General features: G+C 43.2%; 1 protein-coding gene across 9 annotated transcripts in view; it reads right to left on the bottom strand.

Moving 5' to 3' along the window:
• cald1a (caldesmon 1a) overlaps positions 1–24777 on the bottom strand; it is a 52692-nt gene that overhangs the window by 6234 nt on the left and 21681 nt on the right. For 2 of the 9 annotated variants that reach the window (XR_011585902.1, XM_070853798.1), the window contains exons 1-13: positions 22545–22653; positions 21509–21594; positions 13490–13627; positions 10596–11025; positions 10468–10500; positions 10150–10374; positions 8887–8999; positions 7268–7535; positions 5126–5263; positions 2255–2298; positions 1962–2040; positions 1285–1428; positions 1025–1120 (exon numbers count right to left, since the gene is read on the bottom strand). Coding sequence is in view for 8 of the 9 variants with exons in the window: in XM_070853798.1 (XP_070709899.1) it covers positions 1025–1120; positions 1285–1428; positions 1962–2040; positions 2255–2298; positions 5126–5263; positions 7268–7535; positions 8887–8999; positions 10150–10374; positions 10468–10500; positions 10596–11025; positions 13490–13627; positions 21509–21585 (1785 nt within the window). In the remaining variant the exon portion in view is untranslated. Of the gene's footprint in view, positions 1–1024; positions 1121–1284; positions 1429–1961; positions 2041–2254; positions 2299–5125; positions 5264–7267; positions 7536–8886; positions 9000–10149; positions 10375–10467; positions 10501–10595; positions 11026–13489; positions 13628–21508; positions 21595–22544; positions 22654–24777 lie in introns of those variants that run through there. The other 7 variants (XM_070853802.1, XM_070853800.1, XM_070853801.1 and 4 more) reach the window with 7 other exon arrangements.

Consider the following 24777-nt stretch of genomic DNA (forward strand, 5'->3'; position numbering starts at 1 on the left):
TGACTGTCTGCTAGCAAAGTTTATGAGGAGCTTACGATAAAATGCTTGAGTGACACTGTGGACCAAACCCACAATATCCACATGTGCCATCGAGCTCAGACACCTCCAAAGTTATTTTTCCTTATGCCCACCAGGTGGTGCCAGACAAATGATATCTCAACCTGACTTGTTCCACTGTATCGTTGGAAAATGACTGTAAAACATCTATCTACTGTATAAGAACATGAACAGCAGTAATTCTGACTAATGATGGTAATAATAATATTAATAATATTGCAGGGCTGATATCAGAGGGAGTTTATTATGATAAATAATAAATAAATATGACAAATTTATGAGCTTTTAAAAAGTTTTGAAAAGTTTTTGAAAGTGATTGTGCCAAGTTCTGTCTTTATTCTAACTACAGGCAGACAACTGACTTAAATACTTGGTTTTAAACCTGAAGTATTTCTTTGTATCATTTTAACATTAGTGGCTAAATACTACACACTAATCAAAAACACATCTTAAGGTATTATTAATGAAGAGAAATACCAACTCAGCTGATCTGTTTCTCCAGGATTGTGTGTGTGTGTGTGTGCTTTGACCAGATTTGACTGACAGCGACCAAACAACCCTCATCAGATTCTGATTTAAATGTTGCTAAATCCTGATTGGTGCGTAGTAATGTGTGACATCACACTTTTCCACCCGAGTCCGGCCCACTTCAAACCAGCTGGACAGCACGGGAAAAAAAAGAAATGAAGTAATCTCTCTTGTGGGATAACAAAATCTGTTTTGAGTTGAACTTTGAATTATATTTTCATGTAGGATCTCATCACTCACTTCAAGAAGGTGATCAAGAATCTGTTTTTCAGGGCCTTTAAAGTAGATATGAATAAAGATCACACTAACCATGATGCAGGTCAGTCAACACAGCTGCATCTGCTGAGTTGGATATATAGGAGGGAGGCCCTGAGCTGTACAGTACATGTATTGTACTTCCCTAACAGCAGCGACAGGGGTTGCTATAGTAACGACCTACCATTGGCCTTCCTCCCGACGCTTTGCCGCTCTCTGGGGTTTTATTCAGCCAGTCGTTGATGCGGCCCGCCACGCCTGTCTTCATCACAGCTGCTTCCTGTTTAGATAGGGTCAGAGGTCAGCTAAGCCTGGTCGTCATCGGCAACGGGGCTGAGCAGGAAACGGCGGTGAATCCGGCTTTTTCCTCTCTGTCTGTCTCTCTTTCAGTCACACACAAAGTTTCATTAACTCTCTGACATCCTCCACCACCTCTTCTTTTACCTTGAACGTGCCCCCGCCGCTTCCAGGCGAGGCGAACACGTTGCCTTTCTCCCACATGCTCTTGATGTTTCGTATGCTGTCGGTGACCATGGGCAGATCCACCGCTCCAGAGCGAGGGGATCGGGACTCCTTGTTCTCCCTCTGCTGAGACAAAGCCGTGGGTTTAAATCACTGTGTTGCTTTGGGTATTCAAGTTAACAGAGAAGCATGCTGGCTATGACTTGGAAAGACTTAGCGATAGCTTGCTGTGACTGCTTATGTGGTTCGAGATTAGGATGCTGCGATAGGACATGGGATGGGTACTTTTGAATTAAATAAATTAGATTTTTAGCATACAAAGACAGTGATCAGATCAGGAAATTGATTTGTACTAGTTCTATATGTAACTGAATTCAAGACTGTATAGTTACGTCTCTGCCTTGTTGCTTACAGGTCCCATATTCTGCTCATTTTAAAACCCATACTTGTATTTGGAGGTCCCACTAGAAAAGGGTTACGGGGACAGTCAGCCTGCTGATGGGCTGGAGGAGGTCACAGGATCAACACATCATAAAGGGAGCCAAATCTAAACAGCATGTTTTCACACAGATTTACTGAAAAATAGGGCAAGGACAAGAAATAAAGTGTTTTTTTTCTCAAAGCTTCTGTTTTTGTTGTACAGTCGAAGAAACGCTAACCTGAGCAGCTGAGGTGTACTGCTCCAGCCTGTTGTCTATCTTGGACACCACGGGAGAATGAGCCGCCTTCACTGTGCTGCTGGGCAGAAGCACATAGTTAGCACACACAGCATGGGAGCGCTTTGAATATTATATACAGTGTGGTCAACCATTTCATCTTTAGTGCCTTGTGAGAAGAAACTTGCAACCCCAAGAGGGAATTAAAACTTCAACTCTGGGTTACATTTTTCCTATTCAGCACAACGGGACTGCAAGGCTCACTACTCAACTAAAAGCTTTGTTACTGTTTTTACCTTTTCTGTGCCGACTTGTTCAGGAACTCTGCCCTCTCTCCGATCTGTTGAGGAAGGTTTTCAGAGCTCAAAGTTAATAAAAATCGCAGAGATGTTCCACACATGCATACATCACTGAAACATTTTCCTTCACTCTTCAGTAGCCTTAAAACAGATGTCAAACTCAGCCCTCCTCTTGTGTCCGATGCTTATATTGTTTTCTATGAGCAGTTTCATTCCTGACATGAGTTCACAACTCATACATGTGATTTGGTTATAAGTTAAGACTTGTCCTCATATGACGAATGACGTAAATAGCACTTTATACTCAACTTTCTTGACATTAATTTCTGGACTACAAAAGTATTTTATTGATGGTTGACATCTCATTTTGTCTCATTTCTTCATTGGCTCAATAAACTGGATTTTCCTGACCGGTGTAAGTGATTGCACACACATGCACAAACACACTCAAAAAAAAGCCACATCAAGTTTTTTTTTATCCTCTCTCTGCTGTTGGACTGTGGGAATCTCAATGGATTATTTATGATATACAAAAAAAGAAAAAGAGAGAGAGAGAGAGAGGGCAACGCATGCGTTCCTCAGACACTGACAAAAAAACCTTTAAACGGGCAAAAGAAGAAACTGCAGAAAAAGCTCTCTCCCCCTCTCCCTGTGAAAAAGGACCATGCGCTCGGCTGCTACTGAATGTGGGAGTTCCCAAAATACTCCCCGACAGGAAATTCCCCATTCTCAGATGCGTTTTAAAGCGCTATAGCCATCCGAACGCAGTTACAGTAATCCTGTTAACCCTAATCGCTTTCCTGCATCCACGCCGCCTGTCCTTCGTTCTGTCCCCATCCTTCTCTTGAAGAGAACACTGGACTTTATCTATAGTACGGAGAGGGGTTATGCTGGTTTACCCCTGATAACGTGCAGGCAACCTCCGGGGACTGTGTGTTCCACTGGGAGGGGATCGCTGATAGCGAGGCACATTTCTCTATGTTGTAGTGGCACAAGAGCCAAAATATGGCAGTTATTGGGAAAAAACGCAGGTTCAAAAGAGCTGCAGTGGTTGGAAATACATACAGCACAAACAATTCTGCCTAAAATGTCCCATTTACGGGAGAAATGGGAAATATTGGTCTGCTGCTCAGTTTTTATTTGGCACTAGCTGCATGTGAGACTGAAAGGAGTCTGTTTTCACACTTATTTGACCATTATGACATCTCATATTGTGTGCTGTGATAACCAAAATACTTTTTAAAGCTGCGCTGATTAATATCTTTAAATCAACAATGGGTCAAATGACGATGTGCACTGTGAAAGGTGTCGCTAAGAGCGGTACACCCACAGAGAATTACCACCTAAATCTGCAGTTCCCCTCAACTCTACTCAGTTTTTTTAGCATGTTTTAACTCATTGTTTTGTTTTTCTTCCCACCACTTTTACTTTTGTTTCCAGCTAAAGCGAGCAGCTGTTTTCAATCAAAAATCTCTGCTAAACCGACTGTACACTACCTGGACACCGGACAGAACAAGTTAGCAGCTAGCTGATGAACGTAACGGAGCATTTAGGAGCTAAACAGCCAGATATTTAATTCAGAGGTTGGTGAGAACCAAAACAGAGCTAAAAGGAGAATGAATACTGGATTTACATTCATCAAATAACCAGAAAAACAACTTCTAACGAATGCTAATGTTGCTCTATATATGCTGGATGTGTAAATAAGCAACTAACTTTAGCAGGTAAAAATACTAACGTTGTGTTTATAATTTGCCTGTATATATTTTGCCTTACCAAAACAGTTTTAAAAAGAGTGTAATTTTGTTGTTGTTTTGAAAAAGTAGAATGATAAAAAAAATACAATGCAACTGTAAACACCAAACGCTGCAAAGCAACAACTCATACACAACACAACGTGCAGTGTATGAAAAATAAAAGAGCCAGACACACACACACACACACACACACACACATAAACAAACACAGTTGTACCTACAGTGAACATGACCACAAAGTAAAGCTGTGTCTTGAGTGCAGCAGGGTGGAGAATTAGAGTTGAACAACATTATTTACAAAGCTGACCACAAAGAAACAAAGCACCTGATTCCAGTCTGATCAGGGCTCACACACCATTAGAGCCGAGCCTCCAGCCTGGAGTCTCTCCGGGACGGGACAGATGGATATTACTGCTAACTGTCACTAATTAGATTTTCTCCACTGGCTGAAAATTCCCCCTCGATTTTCAGTGTGTGGGAGTTGTCTTTTGGCAACAGTTATTCACATTTGAGTTGATTAAACGTTCCTTCACTGTGACAACCATTTATCTCTGACCGAGGTGGGGAAGGGCACCCACTGGGTTGAGTCAGTTTGGTTTTACTAGCGCAGCGTTTCTTGTGACAAACAGGTTAACATGTCAGCAGAATTTCAAAGTTAACACTGAAATAAAGCACAGACTCATTTGCCGGCAGCTTCATCTCAGTCAAATAACACTTCATGCGGAGAGCTGAAAGAGGTGAGAGGAGCCGAAGCGGGTCATCTGGCACTTAATCTCTCCAAATATTTTGAATGTTTAGCTTGTGCTGTTCTGCCTTGCCAGATGAGGGGGATTTATATTGACTCCATTATTCTGACGACTGTGCTGGACAGAATGCAAATAGTATGTAGTATTTTTCTACTGTGTGGAAGCTGCTCCTGTATAATAAGAGAGAAGGCTGATGTGTCCTGATCTGGATTATGGGGTTAAAAATAATAGTCTGATCTTACATTTTTCCTTACCACCCTTTTAAGACTAAGTAGCTCTGAAATGCAACACAAGAACAATGCTGTTTCTTTATTTTTTCTTCTTCTACATGGGAAGCAGTGAGAGGATAAAAATGGCTGTCTGACCTTCAGAGAGGAGCCTCGAGGGCTGACACACTTGAAGGGTCTGCCCTCCCCGTCCACAGTGTCCTCCACCTTCTGTCTCTTCTCAGCTGCCTCTGCTCTCCTCCTTTCAATCTCCTCCTTCATCTTCCTCTTCTCCTCCTGAGAAAGACACATGTGTTTAGGGGGTGAGGCCGTTCCGCAGATGCGCACTTCAAATCAGAAAGAAATCAAGGAGCAACCCTCGATATTATTGCCATTTTTCTGTTCCCCAGCATCTTCAGGGAACTAAGTAGATGGCGCTCTGTTCTATGCCAGCCATGCCGGATATTGCTGCTCATGCTAACTGGCTGCTTCTCTTGTATTTACTCTAAACAAACCACTGTTGCTGCTGGAAACCTAAAAGACGCTTCCTGTGCACCAGTTGATTTTGCCTGGGAACGAACTAACAGACCCAGGGGCGGTGGAGCAGCAGATGCAAAATCTTCCAACAACTGGGTATAATTTGAATAACTTTCATGTAAAGTTAGAGAAAATGGAAATGTATTAATGTTATCGCGGGTATTACATTGACTGGCACAACTCACTAACATGACAGACAATCAACGTGCAAGAATGCAGCCGACCCAGATATGTGCCACTTTCTAATTGATTTACTTACTTTATCTAATGAAGCAGGTCAGGAACTAATTCAGTTAGTCAGAGCAAATTCTTATTTACAGTGATTTCCTGCCTCACCAAAAAAAGCTTGGAAAGCTTGAGACATGCAGACAATCGTTTTTTTTTTAAACAATTAATGTATGAACCATTTGTACTGTATTCAGAAGAGGGTTGGTGCTTGGCAGAATATCAGCCCTCTCCAGCAGCCTTGTCTTGGTTAATTAGTCTCTCTGTATCTCTGGGCCATCTTTTAATTACAAACCAAAAGGCCTCATTAACATCACACAAGAGGAGAAGAACGGGGGCAGATAGCGAGAGACGGGCCGCCACGTTCAGAGCCAAGATCAGGGCAATAGTGAGAACGCAAGGCCTCGGAGCAAGCTGATGAAAGGGAAAACGAACGGCATCGCGCAGTTGAATACAGATGTGAACACACAGGAAGGGAGAGGTTATCGCATTCGAGATACATGGTGATACAGGGTGAGGTTGTTACAAGAGGAGGAAGAATGAATGACATACATGAGTTACGAGTGGGGACCCAAATAGGCTGAGTCATGATAACAGTGAAGTATGGAGAGATAATGTCAGAGCGGCACTAGTGTGAGTGTGATGCATCGGTTTCGGCTCACACAGGTGTAAAGGCTATGTCAACTTGAGAGCCGTGGTGTGAAAAACAAGGAAAGAGTACTTGGGTTGTGAACTTTAAAGACTAGAAGAAATAAGAGGTGTTAATTAAAAGACACAAAGTCAAACTAAGAACGTACATGTTTGGTGAGGGTTGACTTTGTAGGGTTGTAGCTATTTGGACAAAATTTAAAGGTTTATTTTCTGCAGCGATAGGCCACTACACTAGCATTCTCTAATTTGATTGGTGCGAGCCCCCTGCAACCTTTAAGGAAAAGCGGTATAGACAGTGGACGGATGGATGGTACAAAATGTTAAGTATACAGGACAAAAGAGAGGCTGCTAGTGCTTGCTAGAGCCTTTCTATAATGTAGACGCAGGAGCTTGTGGAGCTTGAGCGGCTTTGCAGGTGTCGAAAATGCACGAAAAGTAACATCTGGTGGGAATCAGTGCTAATTAGTGAGTTAAGCTAACTAGCTTCCACCACAGAGATGAAATACAAACAGCGCGATGAAGAGCTGAGATGCCTTAAATAACTAACGGTACATGACCAGCAGTATGTGAGCTTGATGAAAAAGGGAGAAAAATCTGTTCTGTATCAATATTCAGAGGCTATATGGGCCTTTATGCTCCAGTTAGTATGGCACCAGTCAACAAACACCCACTCTATTGTTTCTTACACAAATACAGTATGTCCATAAACTGTATCCTTTTAGAAACAACCACTGCACAGTACCTGCAGAGTCATTATAATGAATATTTCCTGAAGTTAATCAAAATTTCATTTGAAAAAATGAGAATAAAAAGAGACAGAAGTGATCAAATGGCATCCATAAAGTGACTGAATCAAAAAGAAAAGTGATATAATCTTCTCTCCTCTACCTCCTCTCTGGCTTTTTTCTCTGCCTCCTCCTGCTTCCTCTGCCTCTCCTCCTCCTCCAGCACCTTCCTCCTCTCCTCCCTCTTCCTCTTCAGCTCCTCCAGCTCGGCTTCGGCCTCCTGCTGCTTCTGCCTCATCCTCTCGAACTCCTCGCTCTCCGCGTCGTCGCGGCGACGCTTCAGCTCCTCCAGCTTGCGCTCTGCCTCCAGGCGGGCAGCGTCGTCCTGGTCGTCACCCGCGGACACCTCGGGGGAGCGTACACTGCCGCGACTGGGACACACACACACGAACACGGGTCAGAGCACACACGCCGGTCGCAGCAGAAACAAAAACTGTGTAAGTAGGCCGCAAAGCTGTTTGACATGCAGGTTAACACTTGACATTTGATACAAACTGAATATTTAAACACACACCTGAAGGATTTGACTCTTTCACGGACAAGCAAATGCACGCACACAAACAGACAAACAAATGTGCACACATAGAAATACCAACAATCACCTCTGCAGAGATTATATTACAGCACATCTCAGGTTTCATTCGGTGTTTCACGCTGGGGAGTAACTGTAGGTGATCTGTGTTCAAAACACACAACTGATCCACCAAACATAAACAGCTCCCTTTGCTTGAAAATCTGATTTGAATATGCTTCTCAGTTATTCTACAGACGCCTTGGGCAATAGCTGCCGTGCTTTTAAACCAGCCTCAGAGACAAATAATAGATGACAGACTGCAACATCAATAAGTTCCTGTCTGATTAAACAGCTCCTTTTTATGACAAATAAAGATTTCTCCTCCATAATTTTCAGAATAAGACCCAGTCTGCGATCGTATAATTCACTAAACTAAGGACTTGATCTATTCATCCTTTTAAATGTGCTTCATTTTTTAAAACTAACGCTGGCAATTATTTATCATTGGAATATGTGTTTACTCTCATTTCTGGATATCATTTTACAAAAGAACAGTGAGCTTTGGTAGTTTGGTAGCTTGATCTTCTCCACTGACTTGACTGTGTCAAGACTATTAAGTTACTGCCGTTCTTTTCCACAGTGGGTCAAGTGGAGCCAGGCACCAATATGCCAGCATACGCTTGTAAATGCCTGATATCAGCTTCATAAAGCAGTACTGCTGTTTCTTATAATGTTTTACTGCAAAAACTGGGGCAATGGGGAGGACTGGAATTTCTGCATGTCACAGCTCACTGTCAAATATGCTTCAGAGTTAAAGCGTTGATGTGTTGATAAATAAACTGCTTAATTATTTCAAGCATATCCTATGATAAAATGTGTCAGAAAAATTAACTTGTTTTTCATTTAAATTTAAATTTAAATTTAAGAGTATCAGCCTGGTGGGAAAACATGTCAGGAAATATATATATATATTGGCTAAAAACATCCATATTGGTGCATCCCAAATAAAAATGGGAAAATTTGGAGAATGAGAAGAAAGATACTATTTAGATTCTTAATGTTTTAGCAATACTGTGCAGCTTTTTTGCATTCCGGTAATTACTTTGATTTTCCAGGCACAAGGTCTTAACTGGCAACAAACTGGGATATGAATTTTGATGAGTTTTGTGGAAGCAGGTCACTTGCTGTGTGTTGTAGCGTCTGTGTACCTGAGGGTCCTCTCAGGTTTCCTGTGCTGTTTGGGAGTCGCCTCCTCGTGCAGCCCTCCGTTCTGCTTCCTCTGCTCCTCCCACTCCTCCCTTGCCCCGCCTCTCTCGTTCACCTGCGCGGAAACAAGCGTGGGGACAGTGAGCGGAGACGCGGCTGGCGGAGGAGGCCGACTGGGATGCCAAGCGAGAAAGAGACCGTGAGCACACCCCAAACAAAATAACACAGAACATCATGAAACACAGCGTCCACTCCAGAATTACTGCTGAGACAGGATTATCCAACATGTGGTCACCATGGGAGTGTCTCCAGCTGTTTGTTTTCTTCTCTGACTGTTCACCGTCGCCAAAAACATGATTCAAGTTTTATGAATTATAATCATTATGTGTCCAAGCCCAATGTGTACACTGCCAGTCAAGCTTTTCAAGCACCAATTGTTATTAACCTGTAACACACAACACAGAACACGTTTGTCGTTTTCTTTTAGACTCATTAAGACTTTCTTTACTTTAATTAGGTCTTTGCAACAATCTGAGATTCAGCAGCACGTTTCAGCCCCAAAACAGGAGGAAAAAATCACACTATTATTGCCTTGAGGAATAAGACGTGTTTTTATCTTAACAGGGAAAGTGCCAAGACACACGAGCACTGTTGTTTACACTATCAAAAGCCTCGAGAAACTCACTTCACTTGGACGTTTTTGTGTTTTTGTTTTCTAATTTTAGCCTAAAAGCTCTAGCCTGGTGTAAAACATTTGACTGGAAGTGTTCACATGATACGATGGCTCTGTATAATGTCCGTTTGCAGTAAAGACACTTTTTCAAATGGCATGGCGTCCCTCTGCTACAGCGAGTCTTCGGAGTGGAGTCAGCGTAATAAATGTTGCTGCTCTCATGGCTGAGGTGGAAGGCATGCAGAAAAACACTGTGACCGCTCTGTGAGGCGTAGCATTAACCGTATCTAAAATCCCACTGCACGGCTGCAACCACGCCTCATGAAACGTAGGCTCTGCTACCACCAGTTTGCAAATGGTGCAAACCACACTGTGACGACGAGAGGTGTCTGGGTAATTTCAGCGTCTGGCTCCAACATGAAACACAAAGTCAACACGATGGCCTTGTTAAGAGAATTTTCTACGGTTCTGTCTCTGGAGATTTCTGTTTTTAAATCTGCTCAGAGGTGTGTGAAGACACTGAAGTTACCCAGAGAGACTTTCTGTGCCGTGCATCACACCTCTACTGAACATCTTACCACATGTATGATACCTCATTATCCTCCGAGCGCAGTATCTCGGATACCTCATAGTCCTCTTCGGTCTCATTTCTGAGTGTCATAGCCTTGTTCTCTGATGAATAATCTACATTATCATCCTCAGGTACCCCTTCAGCCTCCTCTGATGCTACTGCATCCTCCTCAGCCCCTGAATCTGATGACTTGGCCTGTTTTGAGCTCTCACTGACTACTGAACACGTTTCTTCTTCAGTCAGTTCCTGTGACAAAAGGTTTATAGCAGTCCTTTGAAAGAAAGATCAGTGAGCGACTCCAGTTTGTGCACTAAGAAGTTGACAAATCAATGACTGTACCTTGTTTTGGATTTTAGGTTCTTCAGTCGATTCCTACAGAAACAAGCATCACATTTGCAGGAACTGTCAGCTACAGAAAATACAATAAATGGCTAAAGTAAATGAACAGGAATGAACAGGTGACTCACCTGTTCTCTCAAGTAAGACCTTCTCGGTTTGTCCTCCACCACTTCTACTTCCTGCACCTCCTCTTCCTCTACACCCTCCTCTGCTTCCTCTCCACCCTCAGGAGCGGCCTCCTCTTCCTCCCTTGGCTGCTCTCGTCCCTTCTCCTCTCTCCTTGAGCTGTACGTCTCCGTCTTCTCCTCTTCATCCTCATTGTCACGGTAACGGGCCCTGCGCCAGGAGGAGGGCCTCTCCTCTTCGGCGTTGTTTTTCTCCGTGGCGACGCTGTCGTTGTCCTCTGTCGCGCCGTGGTCCAGCTGCCTCTGTCTCTCCAGAGCCTCCTTCATGCGTTTCTGCCGCCTCTCCTCGCGTTTGGCCATGCGCTCCTGCAGGGCTTGGTCCTCGTCGTCTCCGCCACCTCCTCCGAAAGAGCTGCTCACAGTCTCTGTCACACTAGGAGGAGAGAGAGGAGACAAACACTTCGCTGTGTGAAGCTTTGAGGTCAGAGTGACAGACGTCAGCTGTTAGGGAAATGTCAACAGCGACAGCGAATGCATAATATTATCTCCTGTTACCATTGAGATGACTTTGATCAAAACCTTATAATCCCTAATACAACAGTTTCATAATTGTTTAGTGCTGAGATTTTTTGAGCAGCTGTCAGGTTTATATGTGAGTAACTCAAGCAATCTTTCTCTGGGTTGCAAAAAAGACAAAAAATTTAATTCTGTGACAGGAAATCAAAGTTTACAGAGACTGGCTGCCACATTATTATCAGCTCTTTAGCCAGTATGTGGAGAATGTTAAATATTGGCTGTATTGACAGGTCTGCACCACAGATATTCTTTAAAATAAACTATTGGTCAGGCCTTAAGATAAACAGAAAATCGGTCAGTTTCTCTTGGATTCCACGTCTGGAGTTAAGTTTTTATCCTTGACTCAATAAAGTTCATCCTGAGGGGAACACGGATGCTGATGCCAAATTTCATGGCAATCTATCCAACAGTTTTTGTGACATTTTGCCATAAACCACAAATGTAAACCTCATAGTGGCACTAGATAAAAAAGTCAGAGAATAACCAAAGTCAGAGGGATTTATCCTGTGGGGAACATGAATGTGTTTCATGTCACGCCATCCAATAGTTGTTGAGATATTTCAGTCTGGACTCAAGTAACGGGCCGACTGTCCAACTCACCCACTGACAGCACGGCTACAAACCTTGTACATATATTTCTACGTATATTTCTATTTCAGTCACCCAAATACCAAATGTACATCTGTCCACCCCTCTCCAAGTAGCATGACGCATTATATTCTGACCTAAAAGTCTGGTAAACATTATCCTTGTGTCTACACAATCAACAATGGCTAGGCAACACTCGGTCCTGTCTCAGCATCCTCCTGCACAATTCCCTTGTTGTTCTTCTGGCCCAGGATGTACCTCTGAGCTCATAGAGAGGAAACATTCATGGCCACAAAGCTGTGTCTGTGCTGTTAGATGTCAGAGCAACCCACCACTTCCACTGTGGCCAAGACTACTGATCTCATAGCCTTAAGCTGCATAGAAATGGGTATTTAGCCCCTTTGTCCCAGTGGCAGTCTTTGTGATGGATAGATATGAGATCATGTTGGTTGTCATATTGACAGCAGGGACTGGGTAGAAAGTGGAATTCAATTCTTGCAATGGTTGAAAGAAAATAATGATATGAAAAAGCCACTTCACTGAATTTCATCATTCAACACCTGACAGAATAAATATATATTAAATTATATCATGTCAGCTTAGCCAGCATTACTAGGCACAGCAGGCCTGTCAAGCTTTGGATTTCTTCACAAGTGGAGGTGGTGCACATCAGGCTGTAGTAAGAGTGATGCATTTAAACACTGTGGACATTACTTTTCTTTAATCTTTCCAAAATCCAAAACACAAGAGCAAAAGTGTGAGGAATGAATTAAACATTGGGTTTATCTGCTTTGACATACACTGCAAACATAGAAAATGTGTAAAAGAAGTGGTCGTAGCTTCCAGGTATGAAAAGTGAAGCCAATTCGAGTGGTTTACACCTGCGTTCTTTCTAGTGGCCAGCAGGGCTCCAAAATAAAATCCGATTGTACGGAACTCTATGAGAAATTCGCCCCACTTCTCCCCACTTATTTATTACCTCAGTAAACATTTTCCTAATGAGTTTATGGTCTCAGTTGCTTAGTTTGAAGTCTACTTCAAAACAGCATGACGTTCATTTAGTAAATTATGGTCCCATTTAGAGAAAAATAGACAATAAAGCAGGATATGCTTTAGGCAGGACTCCCTTTTGGTTAACCAATCAGAGGTGGATTTCACAATGACTCAGAAACATAAAAGCTGGTAGAAGACAGAATTTTTAACCACCTAATGGGGCCAACATTAGCTCGCTAGCTACAACTAATACACTTCACTAGGAGCAGTCGGTATTTTAGCCAGCTAGATCAACACTTGGGGCCCCATTGTTAAAAAAAATTAATCTCAACCTTGTGCGATTCACCAATCTCATCATTGCTGTGCAAGTATGAAAAGCTTGAGAGATATGACAATAGTCATAGATAGAGAGCTTAGCGAACGGTCAACAGTTTCATGAAAGAATAAAACAATTCACTGTTCCCACATCCTTCAAATAATCTCCAACCCTACAATATACTGGATTCTTTTCACAGCAGAGGCAGTGAAATAATTTTTGGTGGCATTCTTCTGAGTCGTTCTGACATTTGTTCACACCGAAAAAAGACTCGCATTGATTATTTATTGATGAGGTACAACTCCTTTAACTTTCATAGTGACATGTTCTTTTCTCCCCTGTTTCCTGCTGCTCTGTTGCCTCCTCAGCTGGACCAAAAGTCTGCTGTTGGCAGACAGGACACGTGTTGCTATATGAGCATCACCTGTGGCTGTTGGTCAGGACCAGACTGTCTGGCTGTCCGCTGGGCTCCTCGCTCTCCTTGCTGATCAACCTCTCCTGGCGTGCCCGGCGCCTCCTCTCGCGGGCCGCCTCCTCCTCATCATCATCATTCCTCGCAAACCTAAAAAAAGAGTTGAGGTGAGGAGGAGACAAAGAGAGACTTTCTTCTTTTCTTCCAACTTTCAACCCTTCACCTTATCCCCTTCCTCAATTTAGCTCCAAAGTTAGAAACTTCAAAGTGAACAATTCTTTAAATTGGACTGTAATCATCACAGTGACCGAACCTGCTGGATTTGTCCACAGTTTTTTCTCGTTCTTTCGTCTCTCCTATCAAGCAGACCTGTCAGCTGTGCAACAACCAATACTTCTTATCGTGGCTGCAGTTTTCTCGAGCTGATAAAAACTCAGTCTAGAGACACAGCTTCGCTGAGGATAAGAGTGAGCCAGAGAAACAGTACTTATACTGGTCTGGTCAGTGTTGGAACAGAGTAAACTGGAAGTGTGTATGTGTTTGTGTGTGTGTGTGTGTGTGTGTGTGTGAGCAAAACAACCACTTGGCTCAAAAGCTGAATTTCTACAAGGAATTTAACACCACAATAAATCTAGAAATCACATTTTTCTTGAGTTTCCAAACTGAAGTTAAACAAAATCTCTTGTGTCAAAACTAATTAGCAGCATTTTGTGCAGACGTGGGTGGAGTGAGCTTTGTTTTACCGATGCCCATTCTTGATTGTAACAGTAACATGATGAAGCAAGGTCATGCCAGGTCGTGCCTAAAATATCACATATTTGCATTATATTAAGAATTTGTGAACTGCTGCTCTCTCCATCTTTGCCCCGCCATGAATAGGGATACATCTATTGTTAGAAAAAAAGCCCAAAACAACGCCAAGATCTACAAACCACCCATATCCTTAATGGAGCAAAATCCCAAGCAGACATGCAGTGGATTATGCATGTTTTTATTAAATGCAGTGGTTTAAGCAGAGGGTGCGGCTGCATGCAGACATCAACACAACTCCATTGTTCACAACCTAGCTGGCTATTGAGCTACTGTATGTTTATGTGCTTAAATTTGATTGAAAGCAACATGTTGAGGCCTTTCGCTGGGACCAGTCCAAAACCAGTCTGGGAAATTCAGGAACCCTAACTGAAAGAGAAGTAGGCAGGTTTAAAACAAAGAGGCTACACCCATTAAGTAAAGTATATTCAATACTTTATTATAAATCAAAGCATGATGATCTAACAGTGCTATGGTACAGAGACATTTCCCAAACTGCTGTGTTCCTGGCCACCTGACATCTATGAAGTCAGCTCCATGTTTGATCTGTGTTGCCCTGACTGACCTTTCCACTCCCACTGCTAACCACATGCCTAGCTACCTAACATCACAGCGCAGCCTTTGAGGCCAGCCAGCGAAGCGTGCTATTGCATGTTAATTGCAACATGTGTGGTGAGCCGAGCTAAAGCTGCTCGCGTTTATGTTAGGTTTTACAGCTTGTGAACAACAGTTTCCTTCTTCCTCTCCTTCCCCTCCGCTCTTCCCCACGCCTCCTGTTTCTTTCTCCCAAGAGAGGAATGTTGTCATAACAGAGCAGATGAATCTGTTAACGCCCAAAGCTGGACCTATGGGCCCTATCGGTGACATCAGTGACATCAGGCAAGGCTTTACTAAATAGCATGTGTTTAGCTCAAATAATTCTGCATCTTTATGCACAGAAATCTGGTCATTTTCACCTTTAAAGTTAGTTTATGTGACTGTTGCTGAACAGGAGTCACTGCAGCAACAATTATAATAATAACAATGATGGTAAATGCTAAGATGCAGCATACAAAGCACAAGCAGACAGTCAGTCCTAATATTAGACACAACGAGTAACTGGCCACACTTGACCAAGAAAAGATGTAGCAAAAAAAGAGGAATAATGTATTTCTTTTTTCAAAAGTTACTAAGTCGTTCTAAATAAATACTTTTTGCCACAAACTGCAATTTTTTTTTAATTCCATTCATATTCTGTCAACTTCAATTGAGCTCCCCTGCAGAAGAAAGTATATTTACTCTTATTTAAAATGCCAGAGTGATGTGTTGTTCCTGTGAAAAAGAAGAAGAAAAAAGTTGCGAAACAACTGCCTTAACTCCCAGAGGACAGCACCATCCCAGAAACAGCCCCAAATGTCATGAGAAAGAGAAAACGACAACAGCTAAAAATGGAACAAAAGAGTCCTTGGTGGTGGTGACAACGACAATCTCAGGGTTAAAGATTCCTCAGTAGGAGAGAAGAACAAACTCCTAAAAGCTGAATTAGCATTCCTGTCAATCACGGCCTTGGCTACAGACGCATAGTCGACCAAAGCCCTGATTTAATATCCCTTTCCTTACCTAGGCCCCAAACTCTATCAGCATACTGACACAGAAATATGGGGAGCAGTGGAAAGGGGGAATAAGAAGGGGAAAAAAGGAGAGGAAAGAGAAAGAGCATGTGAAAATGGAGAGTTGGGATAAAGAGGAGAAGTGGGAAATGAAAAATAGGAAAGGAAAGGGCGTGCACGATAATGGAAAAAGAGTAATCTGCAGATTTATCACACGAAACACCTTTTCCTGTGCAGTATGATGTGCAGACACCTCAGGTATGTGTGTCTGTCACAAGAGAGCATGCAACAGATGCCCTTTTCTTGGGTGGCCGCGTACAGTATGTAAGGCAAGCACACCACTGTCTGACAGGTAATATGGACCCGACACACTTCATTTCACATGTGGCTGCTATGATGCAGCTGAAAAGGAAATTAAAAGTCTTACTACACATGTGCATAAATTCCTCATTTTCTTGAGTTTTTTTCCTGCACGCTGCATAGTACAGTAAAGCTGATTTAAGCAGGACTCTGCACTCACTAAGCAACTGTCTGCAAGGACAGCACAAGCACACAAAACATCGCCATCAGCGAGCCTATTAGGGAGAAATATGTCCAAATATTTTCTTTACGGCAAAATATCTCAGAAATGTCAGTGAAAACAATTTGGGAGAAGCCCATGAGAAAAGACTTCTTCACCCCTCCTCGAAAGGAGAGGGACAGAGGGAAGGGAGGGAGGTAAGTGAAGGGGGAGATAGAAAAGAAAAGCTGCTGTGAACAGAGGGGGGAGAGGGACGGGATGGAGGGGGAGAGGGAAAGAGGGTGGGGGCTCTGCTTACGCTGTCAGAAATGCTGACCCATTCCCACGCTGGCCTCTCTGGACTATTTCCCTTCCTACTGCCGGCCCAAAGAACCACAACGTACCCCGTCTGTCTCTCTTCCCCACCCTGCGCTCTGCTGGGCCCACTCCAAGAACACACAATGTTAGCCGTGATAGAATTCCCCGAGACTGCATTTGTTCTTACAAACAGATGAATTCTGGCAGTGTAGCATATAAAACATACATGTAAGGCTGTACAGTCCTTGTGGAGAGTAACATTAGGCTTCACAAAATCTGCAACAATAGCCGAACTCCTTTCCAAGCTGCTGTGGCGAGTTAGAAGTTGACGCACGCGGCTCAGCCCCTCCCTCCCCATCTGTCTCTATCGCTTTATCTGCATCTCCCCCTCTCTTCCTGTCAGAACCAAAGGTTTATGATGCACGACCGGGTCATGTTTGGAACGGTCCATTCACCCAGGGCGGGGACCGTTTGGCATGGCTCATTCACGGAGGATGGGTGTTATTTCCTCGGCCCTTCCTGGTCTCTCTCGGGGGCGGGGAGGCGATAGCACAGATGTAAAAAAAAAAAATGAAGAGGAGGAAGAGGAGGATGGTGGAGCGAGAGAGGGAAGATGTGGAGAACAAGCAGAACAAAGCGGTGGAAATAAAAGTGGAAGACGATGAGGAGGATGAGGCAGGGGGGGAAGGATGAGAAGGGGATGGGGAAGCAAAGAAAGCAGCGGGAGGAAGAGTCAGAAAAGATAGGAAGAAAGACAGTGACACCCAGGGGAGAAGAAGAAGAAGGAAGAGGGGACGCATGAGGAATGAGGAGAGGAGGTGGAGTGACAAGAAAAAGGAGGAGGAGAAGTAGACAGCACTTCACATGAAGAACATTGAAGAGGCAATTTCCCAAACTCCATGCTGTACATTTCGCAAAACCTTAAATAAGTTAAATTCAACATTAAAGGGAGAGTTCACGTCATGTCTGTAAAATAAACATGGAGCTGCAGCCAAGAGGCCATTAGCTTAGCTTAGCATAAACACTAAAGAAAGGGGTTTTAACCACACGAAAACTGAAGTGTGAAAATTACAAGTTGTGGTTTTACGAGGGGTTGTGTGCAGGACTATGTTTCTTGGCCGGGTGCAGTCACTTGAGTAGTATTAATCCCTTTGTCCAACTTTCTGCAAGAAAGCGAATAAACATATTTCCAAAGATATCAAGACAGTCCTTAGGTACTGTGTTACCGTTCCTTCGACTGTCAACAGAAAGGACGCACCGCTGTGGTCTTGCAGAAAGTCTACGTACGTGCAATGCGCTAATATTCTGTCTGGGACAATGAACTGCTCCAGCTGCATTCATCAGGGAGTAACAGCTTCTTTTTTTTTTTTTTGCACCATCACTGTTACAAAAGACTATTTTTAGCCGAAGCAGATGCCCTTTGGTCACTGATTGACTGGGAAAATTCCACATCCATGTGCTCTGTTCAGAAAATAATCAGTCGAGACATTCCTGCGTGTTTCACTGAGCAGATATGTAGCGTAGCATTGATGAGCGGCATGGATGGGAAACTGCAGAGCATAAGAGAGTGTAAGAAACCTCAGCAGAGCAGAAAGCTTTGCGTGAGTGTGTGTGTGTGTGTGTGTGTGTGTGGCTTTACTGACTAGAAATAAAAGGGAACTGAAGCCCATTGCGCACCTCAATGTCAACAATAATTTTGTACAACTATAACTGAGGCTGATGTAAGACAGAACAGGGGAGGCTTGGCTGTTCTCCCTACACACACACACACACACACACACACACACGCAAACATGCATTGAGTTGTAGATCAGTAAAGTGAATGGAGCTTGTCAAACCTTCATCACCTGATGCTGATCCAAACACATGCACACAAAAGCGGACACGCGCGTGTTTAACTGAATGAGTGCACTCATCCTAACCCCTATGCACATACACACACACTCACATGCATAGTTACACAGACTATGACACACACACACACACACACAAACACAGACAATCTCACTGTCCCAGCACACAGAAAACAGCTCATGGAGACCTGGCCAGTAAACAGTGGTAATAGCCAGGAATTTGGCTTTCCTACAGCCGTTATTATATGGCCCCACACTCTGCCTGTGCTCTCTGTCTCCTCACAGCGTACCCAGTGATGGTTGAATGGAAGCAGGCCAATGAGACAACATGTGGTTTTGACTAGTCCAACCAAGAGGGGCATGTAAATATTGATTGTTTCAATATATTGGCAGAAATGGAAACAATGTAGAGATGTAATCTTTTATCAATAACAGGAGCGGCGTGTCGCCTGCCAGCTGAAATTATTGCTGCTCGGACCAAATAAACAGTCATGAACAAACTCCCGCCGAGCTGAAAATGTGAATGTCGAAGGCGCTCACAACTCTTGCTCTTTTTCACTCTCAGTCAGTCAGTCCTCATCTCTTCCCTCTGTCGGCTCTTAGTCTACATTTTCTGCCAAATTCCATCTTCTCCATGTAACATAAACACTCTGAAACTGCATAAATAATTCTAGCAGCGGGGGGTTTATGGCGGTTTTAAGCCACGAAACATAACAACGGCATTAACCTTCGCTTATATCAGCTATTTAGAGTGCATCTGGGGAAATGAGGCATAAGAGTCTAAAAGAAGTAGAAATGAAAAGATGCCAAGAAGGAGAACACTGTGTAACTGTTACACAAAGTCAAAATGTACAGGACCTTTACAATAAAATGGCTCCAGAAATAAGTCTCAGTAGCTATGGTGGTTGTAAGTGGTGTGTTATATTTCAGAAATTACTTTTTAAGGTTGATAACAATATAGACAGGAGTTAAAGATATTGTTTGTTAATATTGAAACAAACCAAGAACATTTTAAAGGATCCCTTAAAGGTGGTTATCAACCAATATTTTCTTGATAAACAACAGGTCAAATAACTATGTGTCCATCTTATTGCCAAAGACTTAACAACTTTGTTCCGGTTTGCTCGCCCCCAAAACTCAGCTCTTATCAGTCCTGTTTCAAGCCAGGCAGCTGTTTTTAAGCAGGAAAAAAAAGCTCAGATAAACCTACTGCCGCTACCTGCCCAGCATCGTCTGACAGGAAGTTAGCAACTAGTTGGTGAACACAGAGTAGCACGCAGCAGCAAAAAGAGCAAGATGTTTTCCTCAGGAGTTGGTGGAGACCAAAACAGATCTAAAAGGAGAGAAAATTGGACCTAGGTCACTAGAAACATGGCATCAAATAAATGATGATGCTGTTCAATATCTATTGTGTGAATGTGTAAATAGCCAACTGTTTGCTGACACTTTGTCATGTCAACTTTACTTTGCATTTATCAACTATTCAACCTATTTTGAAAATCAGTTGTTTGATTCACTTTTCAAGTAGAAATGCCAAAGAAATCTCTGGTTCCAGCTCCTTAAATGTGACGATTTGCTTTTCTCAGTTGTATATTGTTGCAAATTCAGTATCTTTTTGGTCTTGGACTGTTGCTCGAACAAAACAAGACATTAGGAGACGTCACATTGAGTTCTGGGAACATTTTATAGACCTGAAGAATAGTTGACGACTGAGAAAACACTCTTTTTTATTATTCGTTAATTAAAATGAGCCTTAATTGCAGCCCCAGCCCTGTGACATTTACAACTTTACACTTTAATGACATATCTACCTATAATAAGCTACAAACAGATAATCTTGGCCTTGGAGATGTACTGGTCAGACTTAATTCACTACCCAAAATGAATACGTTCAATTCAAAATAAACTCAGCATCATCCATACAGCACACACGGGCTAACAGGCACTCTGTTTTCAATAGATGGATGAATGACTTGACCCTGAATTTTTATTACCAAGTATACAGCATGTCCTTCACTATTGTAGATGATGTGCACTGTTTTGCAAACTGCATTTTCCTTTGAATGAGAAATGCTATTTTACCTTGAGCAAGGGGCCTTGCTCACAGCTTAAGGTAAATGCTACACACGTATTCTTTGTCATAAAAAAGAATTATCAGCGAGAAACATCTATGTATTCAGCAGTGTTCGGACCTATGTCAGCTTGTTTTTCATCTGTGATGAAGCAACTGGCTCTAATAAAACTCTCCTCACAGCTACATCAAACAGGCAAGCGACCTTGGCCAGTATCTGCATCCACATCACCCTCCCCCTTAATTGGGAGCACAGATGAAGAGACTTCTGTGAAAAGGCCCTGTAAAATGCCTCCTTGGCACACTATGTATCAAGTTCTCACCATAAAAACCCCTTTTTACTATTTTTGATTACTGCACTTGGCGTGTTACCACTCAATCAATTTGTTGGAATGAACTTCAGTTTAATCAATTTCTTCCATTGAATCAGAGAGAGTCCACAAGGCCACAGTATCTGGGAGAGGAAATTGGAAAGAGGGAGGGGGAGGCCATGATTGAACATTCCCACTTAAAGGTCATCAAATTGCTTATCAGATTTCTTATCAACCTTTTTTTTTCCCCTTAAAGCCTTTTTTCTCCCAGCCTGGGTCAGGGAAGCCAATATTTGCTGAGCAATGTTTTTAAACTCCTGGAGGAGGGTCTAAGCTATTAAAGCTGGCTCCCTCCTGTTCCAACTTCTTGGCATGAACATCAGAGGTGTGCCATGCATTGACAACCAGAGCTTTATTACACAACGCAGGCTGCTAAGTAGCGAGATCTTCAGTGGCATCGAATGAAGCCACCGTGGAGGACTGACTTACTTAACACTTTCTGCTTAACAAGAGAATTAATCGGGAAATCCTGGAGTGCAAACCTGCAGACGTGAACTAAAGACAACCAAAGGGGTCTTACCGTTGGGCCTCCAGGCGCATCTCCTCCCGCTTCTGCCTCCTCAGCTCCCGGCGCCGCTCAAAGTCAATATCCTCCATGACTGTGCCCTGAGGGATGACATCATCACACACAGACATGTTAATCTACTCAATTTCAGGAAGGAAGAGAGGAAAGAGAGACAAAAACACATTCATTGAAGTGTCCTGAGAGGGAAGAAATCCAGGTTCACCTGCCAAACAAAGGCTTTTAAAGTTAGAACGCATAAGATTTTGATTCTGGATTTAAATGTTCACACGCACAGGGGATTTACAGGAGACAGCATTTTACACGTCACCAAAGCAAACAGAAGATCCTCCCTCTGCTGCTTCACATTAAAAGCATTCATGTAGCAAAACAAGGGATGGCTTTTATTGTGAAGCAGCCACAGGAAACACAGTGCTTTTGTCACCGTGGTTAGCACCAACAGCTCATTAAAACCGCATCCACAAAACAAGATGGTCATTTTAGGCATGTTGTCATAAACACGGAACAAGATTAATAATGAGGACTGCAATCTGATGGATGCTATCTTTAAATATAATCCATCCTTCTACAGACCAGGGGCTTGTGTGTCTTTGTGTATGCACGCCTCAGCCTTAGGTGACAACAGCTTAGCTTAAATCTACGGCCGCCAACCTTGGCAGAAAAAGCAGAGGGATGAGGCAGAACAAAGAAAGAAATAAGAGCAGAGAGGGGAAGGAGAAGCCAACACAGGATGTTAACTCAATCAGTTAAGAGCCACTCTCACTAAAAATACCGCACTAGGGTACATGACTGACCCAGACCACCCAGGAGCTGCTGAGCCTCCCATCATACATCTACGATCCACCACTAAACCACCGGCAACATCCACTGAACACCGGAGCAGAGTGAATGACAGCCCACGGAGCAGAAGGGCAACACTGAATAAAGTCATGTTTAAATACTTACATACTCACATGCACAGGGTGGTACAACATGACTGTGGCTGAAAATGAGATGCTTTAAAGTGCAGTAGGACAAAGGAAGACTGTCATACCTTGAATTAGCCTTTAAACAATGTGTTTTCCTTCACACCATACCAGCTTTTCACAATGCCTTCTCCAAGCAGAGACAACGCAACAACGTCTAGTAACAGTCTCCCACAGTCCGGCCTCAGCTGACAGAAAAGGCAAATGCCTGTTCCTTCCCCTCCCTGCTAGTTGTCCCTCCCTCCATCCCTCAGTGACCTCCTTCCTTCTTTCCCTCAGTGTTACCCCCCTCCCTCCCTGCTCCCTCCCTCCCTGCCTCCCTATCTTTACTGCTTACTTTTCCTGTCTTGTTTACCTACATGTCAGAGCTTGGCTAAACTCTGTTCTAGGACATGACTCGGCACTTGAGTGCAGCTTCCTGTGTGTTAGGAGCATATTTTCTGCCTGTTTTTTCTCTCATCTGCGGTCCCATACAGGAGGGGGGTCAAAGGGGGGCCTCTTTACACAGCGGCATCTGTGTATGAGTGTGCATGCACACAAGCACGTAGGTGAAATATTACAGCATTTGTGGGAATGTATTCACGCTAATAAGCATACTGATGAGCACACACAGATGTTCACATGGACTAATGCTAAAAGAAACCACCACACCGGGGGATCCTCGTGCCTTCACCCTCCCCACTACATCTTCTCACCCGTTCTCCTCCCCCCGGCGAGCCTGTACAGTAAACACAGACCCGCTATTACACTGTAAAAGCCTCGTTGGCTCGGAGGAGGGAGAGATATTTTATACACCGCAAGAATTCACTCTCTATGTTTAGATGCACGCCTAGTGTCATTTGTGAAACTGGCGGGAGGGAGGGGGGCAATTGGCACTTGGATGTGGGGCTATTCATACAACCGTAATTAAAACAAAATGAGAGCAATAACTAAAACCGACAAAGCCTCCAAACATCACCAGTCTAATCACATACTTCCTAGAACCAGCGACGCCAAGGGAGACAAAATTATTAGTAATGCAAGCACGGCAGCATATAAATTTGGAGCTATTGTTGCAAATAATGCATGATTTATGCAGCCGGAGACTGCTTTTTCATTTAGTGCAAAAAATTAGTTAGAGATAATTTATAACCATGTCATTTAGTTGTTAAATTAAAATAAAAGGTTTGGTAACAAAACGATCACAGAGTGGATCATATATATACAAGATCTCACATTAATAACACACCTGAGATAATTGTATTTTTCAAGCTGATGTATGATGTATGAACAGGGCTGTGCAATGAATGCAAGGCTGAACAGCCCAGTCACATTGTCTTGTCTCCACATGGGAGAATACCAGCCGTAGGACAGAAGAGGAAGCCTGTGGCTCGCAGAAAAGGCCCTCGGTGCGACGCAGAAGTGTAACTGTTGTGTTTATCACTGAAGGGACCACCCAGACTTTGCAAAAGCTAACAGAGGGCAGGACGAGAGAAAGACAGCATTCCATAACGTTGAGCAACCTGGAGTCACAAGTTTGTGACATTTCCACTATAAAACCTCCCCTTCCTCCTCTTCACTGCATCTGCCCAGTTATTCCACCATTTATCTCTGAAACCTGCATCCATCCATCCCACCCTCCCTTCTTCCTCTGTCTTTTTTCTGCCTCTCCTCCCCCTCCTTCTCTTTCCCTGTCTGCCTCAACCTTCTACAATGGCTATAATGACACATTTACCAGTCAAATTACTACCTGTCGAGACTGCCAGACCCTGGCACAGAACCCAGTGTCTAAGTGCCACCCTTTAAAAAGCCTTAAAAGCCAAGTTGATATTATCCTGACAGCCACTGGGATTACACCACCTTATAATGCCTCTATTTTCTCACAAAGTCTTGAGTTAAAAGCACCAAAACAATGGACCCCTATTGGCCAAATGAGGCACAAAGTGGATCAAGCACTCAGTCTGGGTGTAAGGCTGAAGAATAAGTATGCACCAGCAGAACGTCTATTTTTGGATTTGGTGAAATGGTCCTAATGCTGGCTTAGCATTATGTGAAAAGAGAAGACTGCAGCTTTTTGGTCAGATTTGTTACTGTGATACTTGGAGAAACTATCCCCCCACAACCTTTAGACAAACACATTAATCTCCACATTATGGTTATGGAGCTATGCGAGGAATGCTCCTATTTAACCTCTGATTTTAGCAGAGGGGACTTGAAAGAGCCTTCAAATTACTCATTCACATGCCATTCAAAATAAAAAAACCCTCCTCCTTTGGATCTTTTTTTTGCGTGCAGTGACTGTTTTGGTTGTTGAATAAAGGG

This window comes from Pempheris klunzingeri, chromosome 22, assembly GCF_042242105.1.
Source record: "Pempheris klunzingeri isolate RE-2024b chromosome 22, fPemKlu1.hap1, whole genome shotgun sequence".
NCBI classification, from domain to species: Eukaryota; Metazoa; Chordata; class Actinopteri; order Acropomatiformes; family Pempheridae; genus Pempheris; species Pempheris klunzingeri.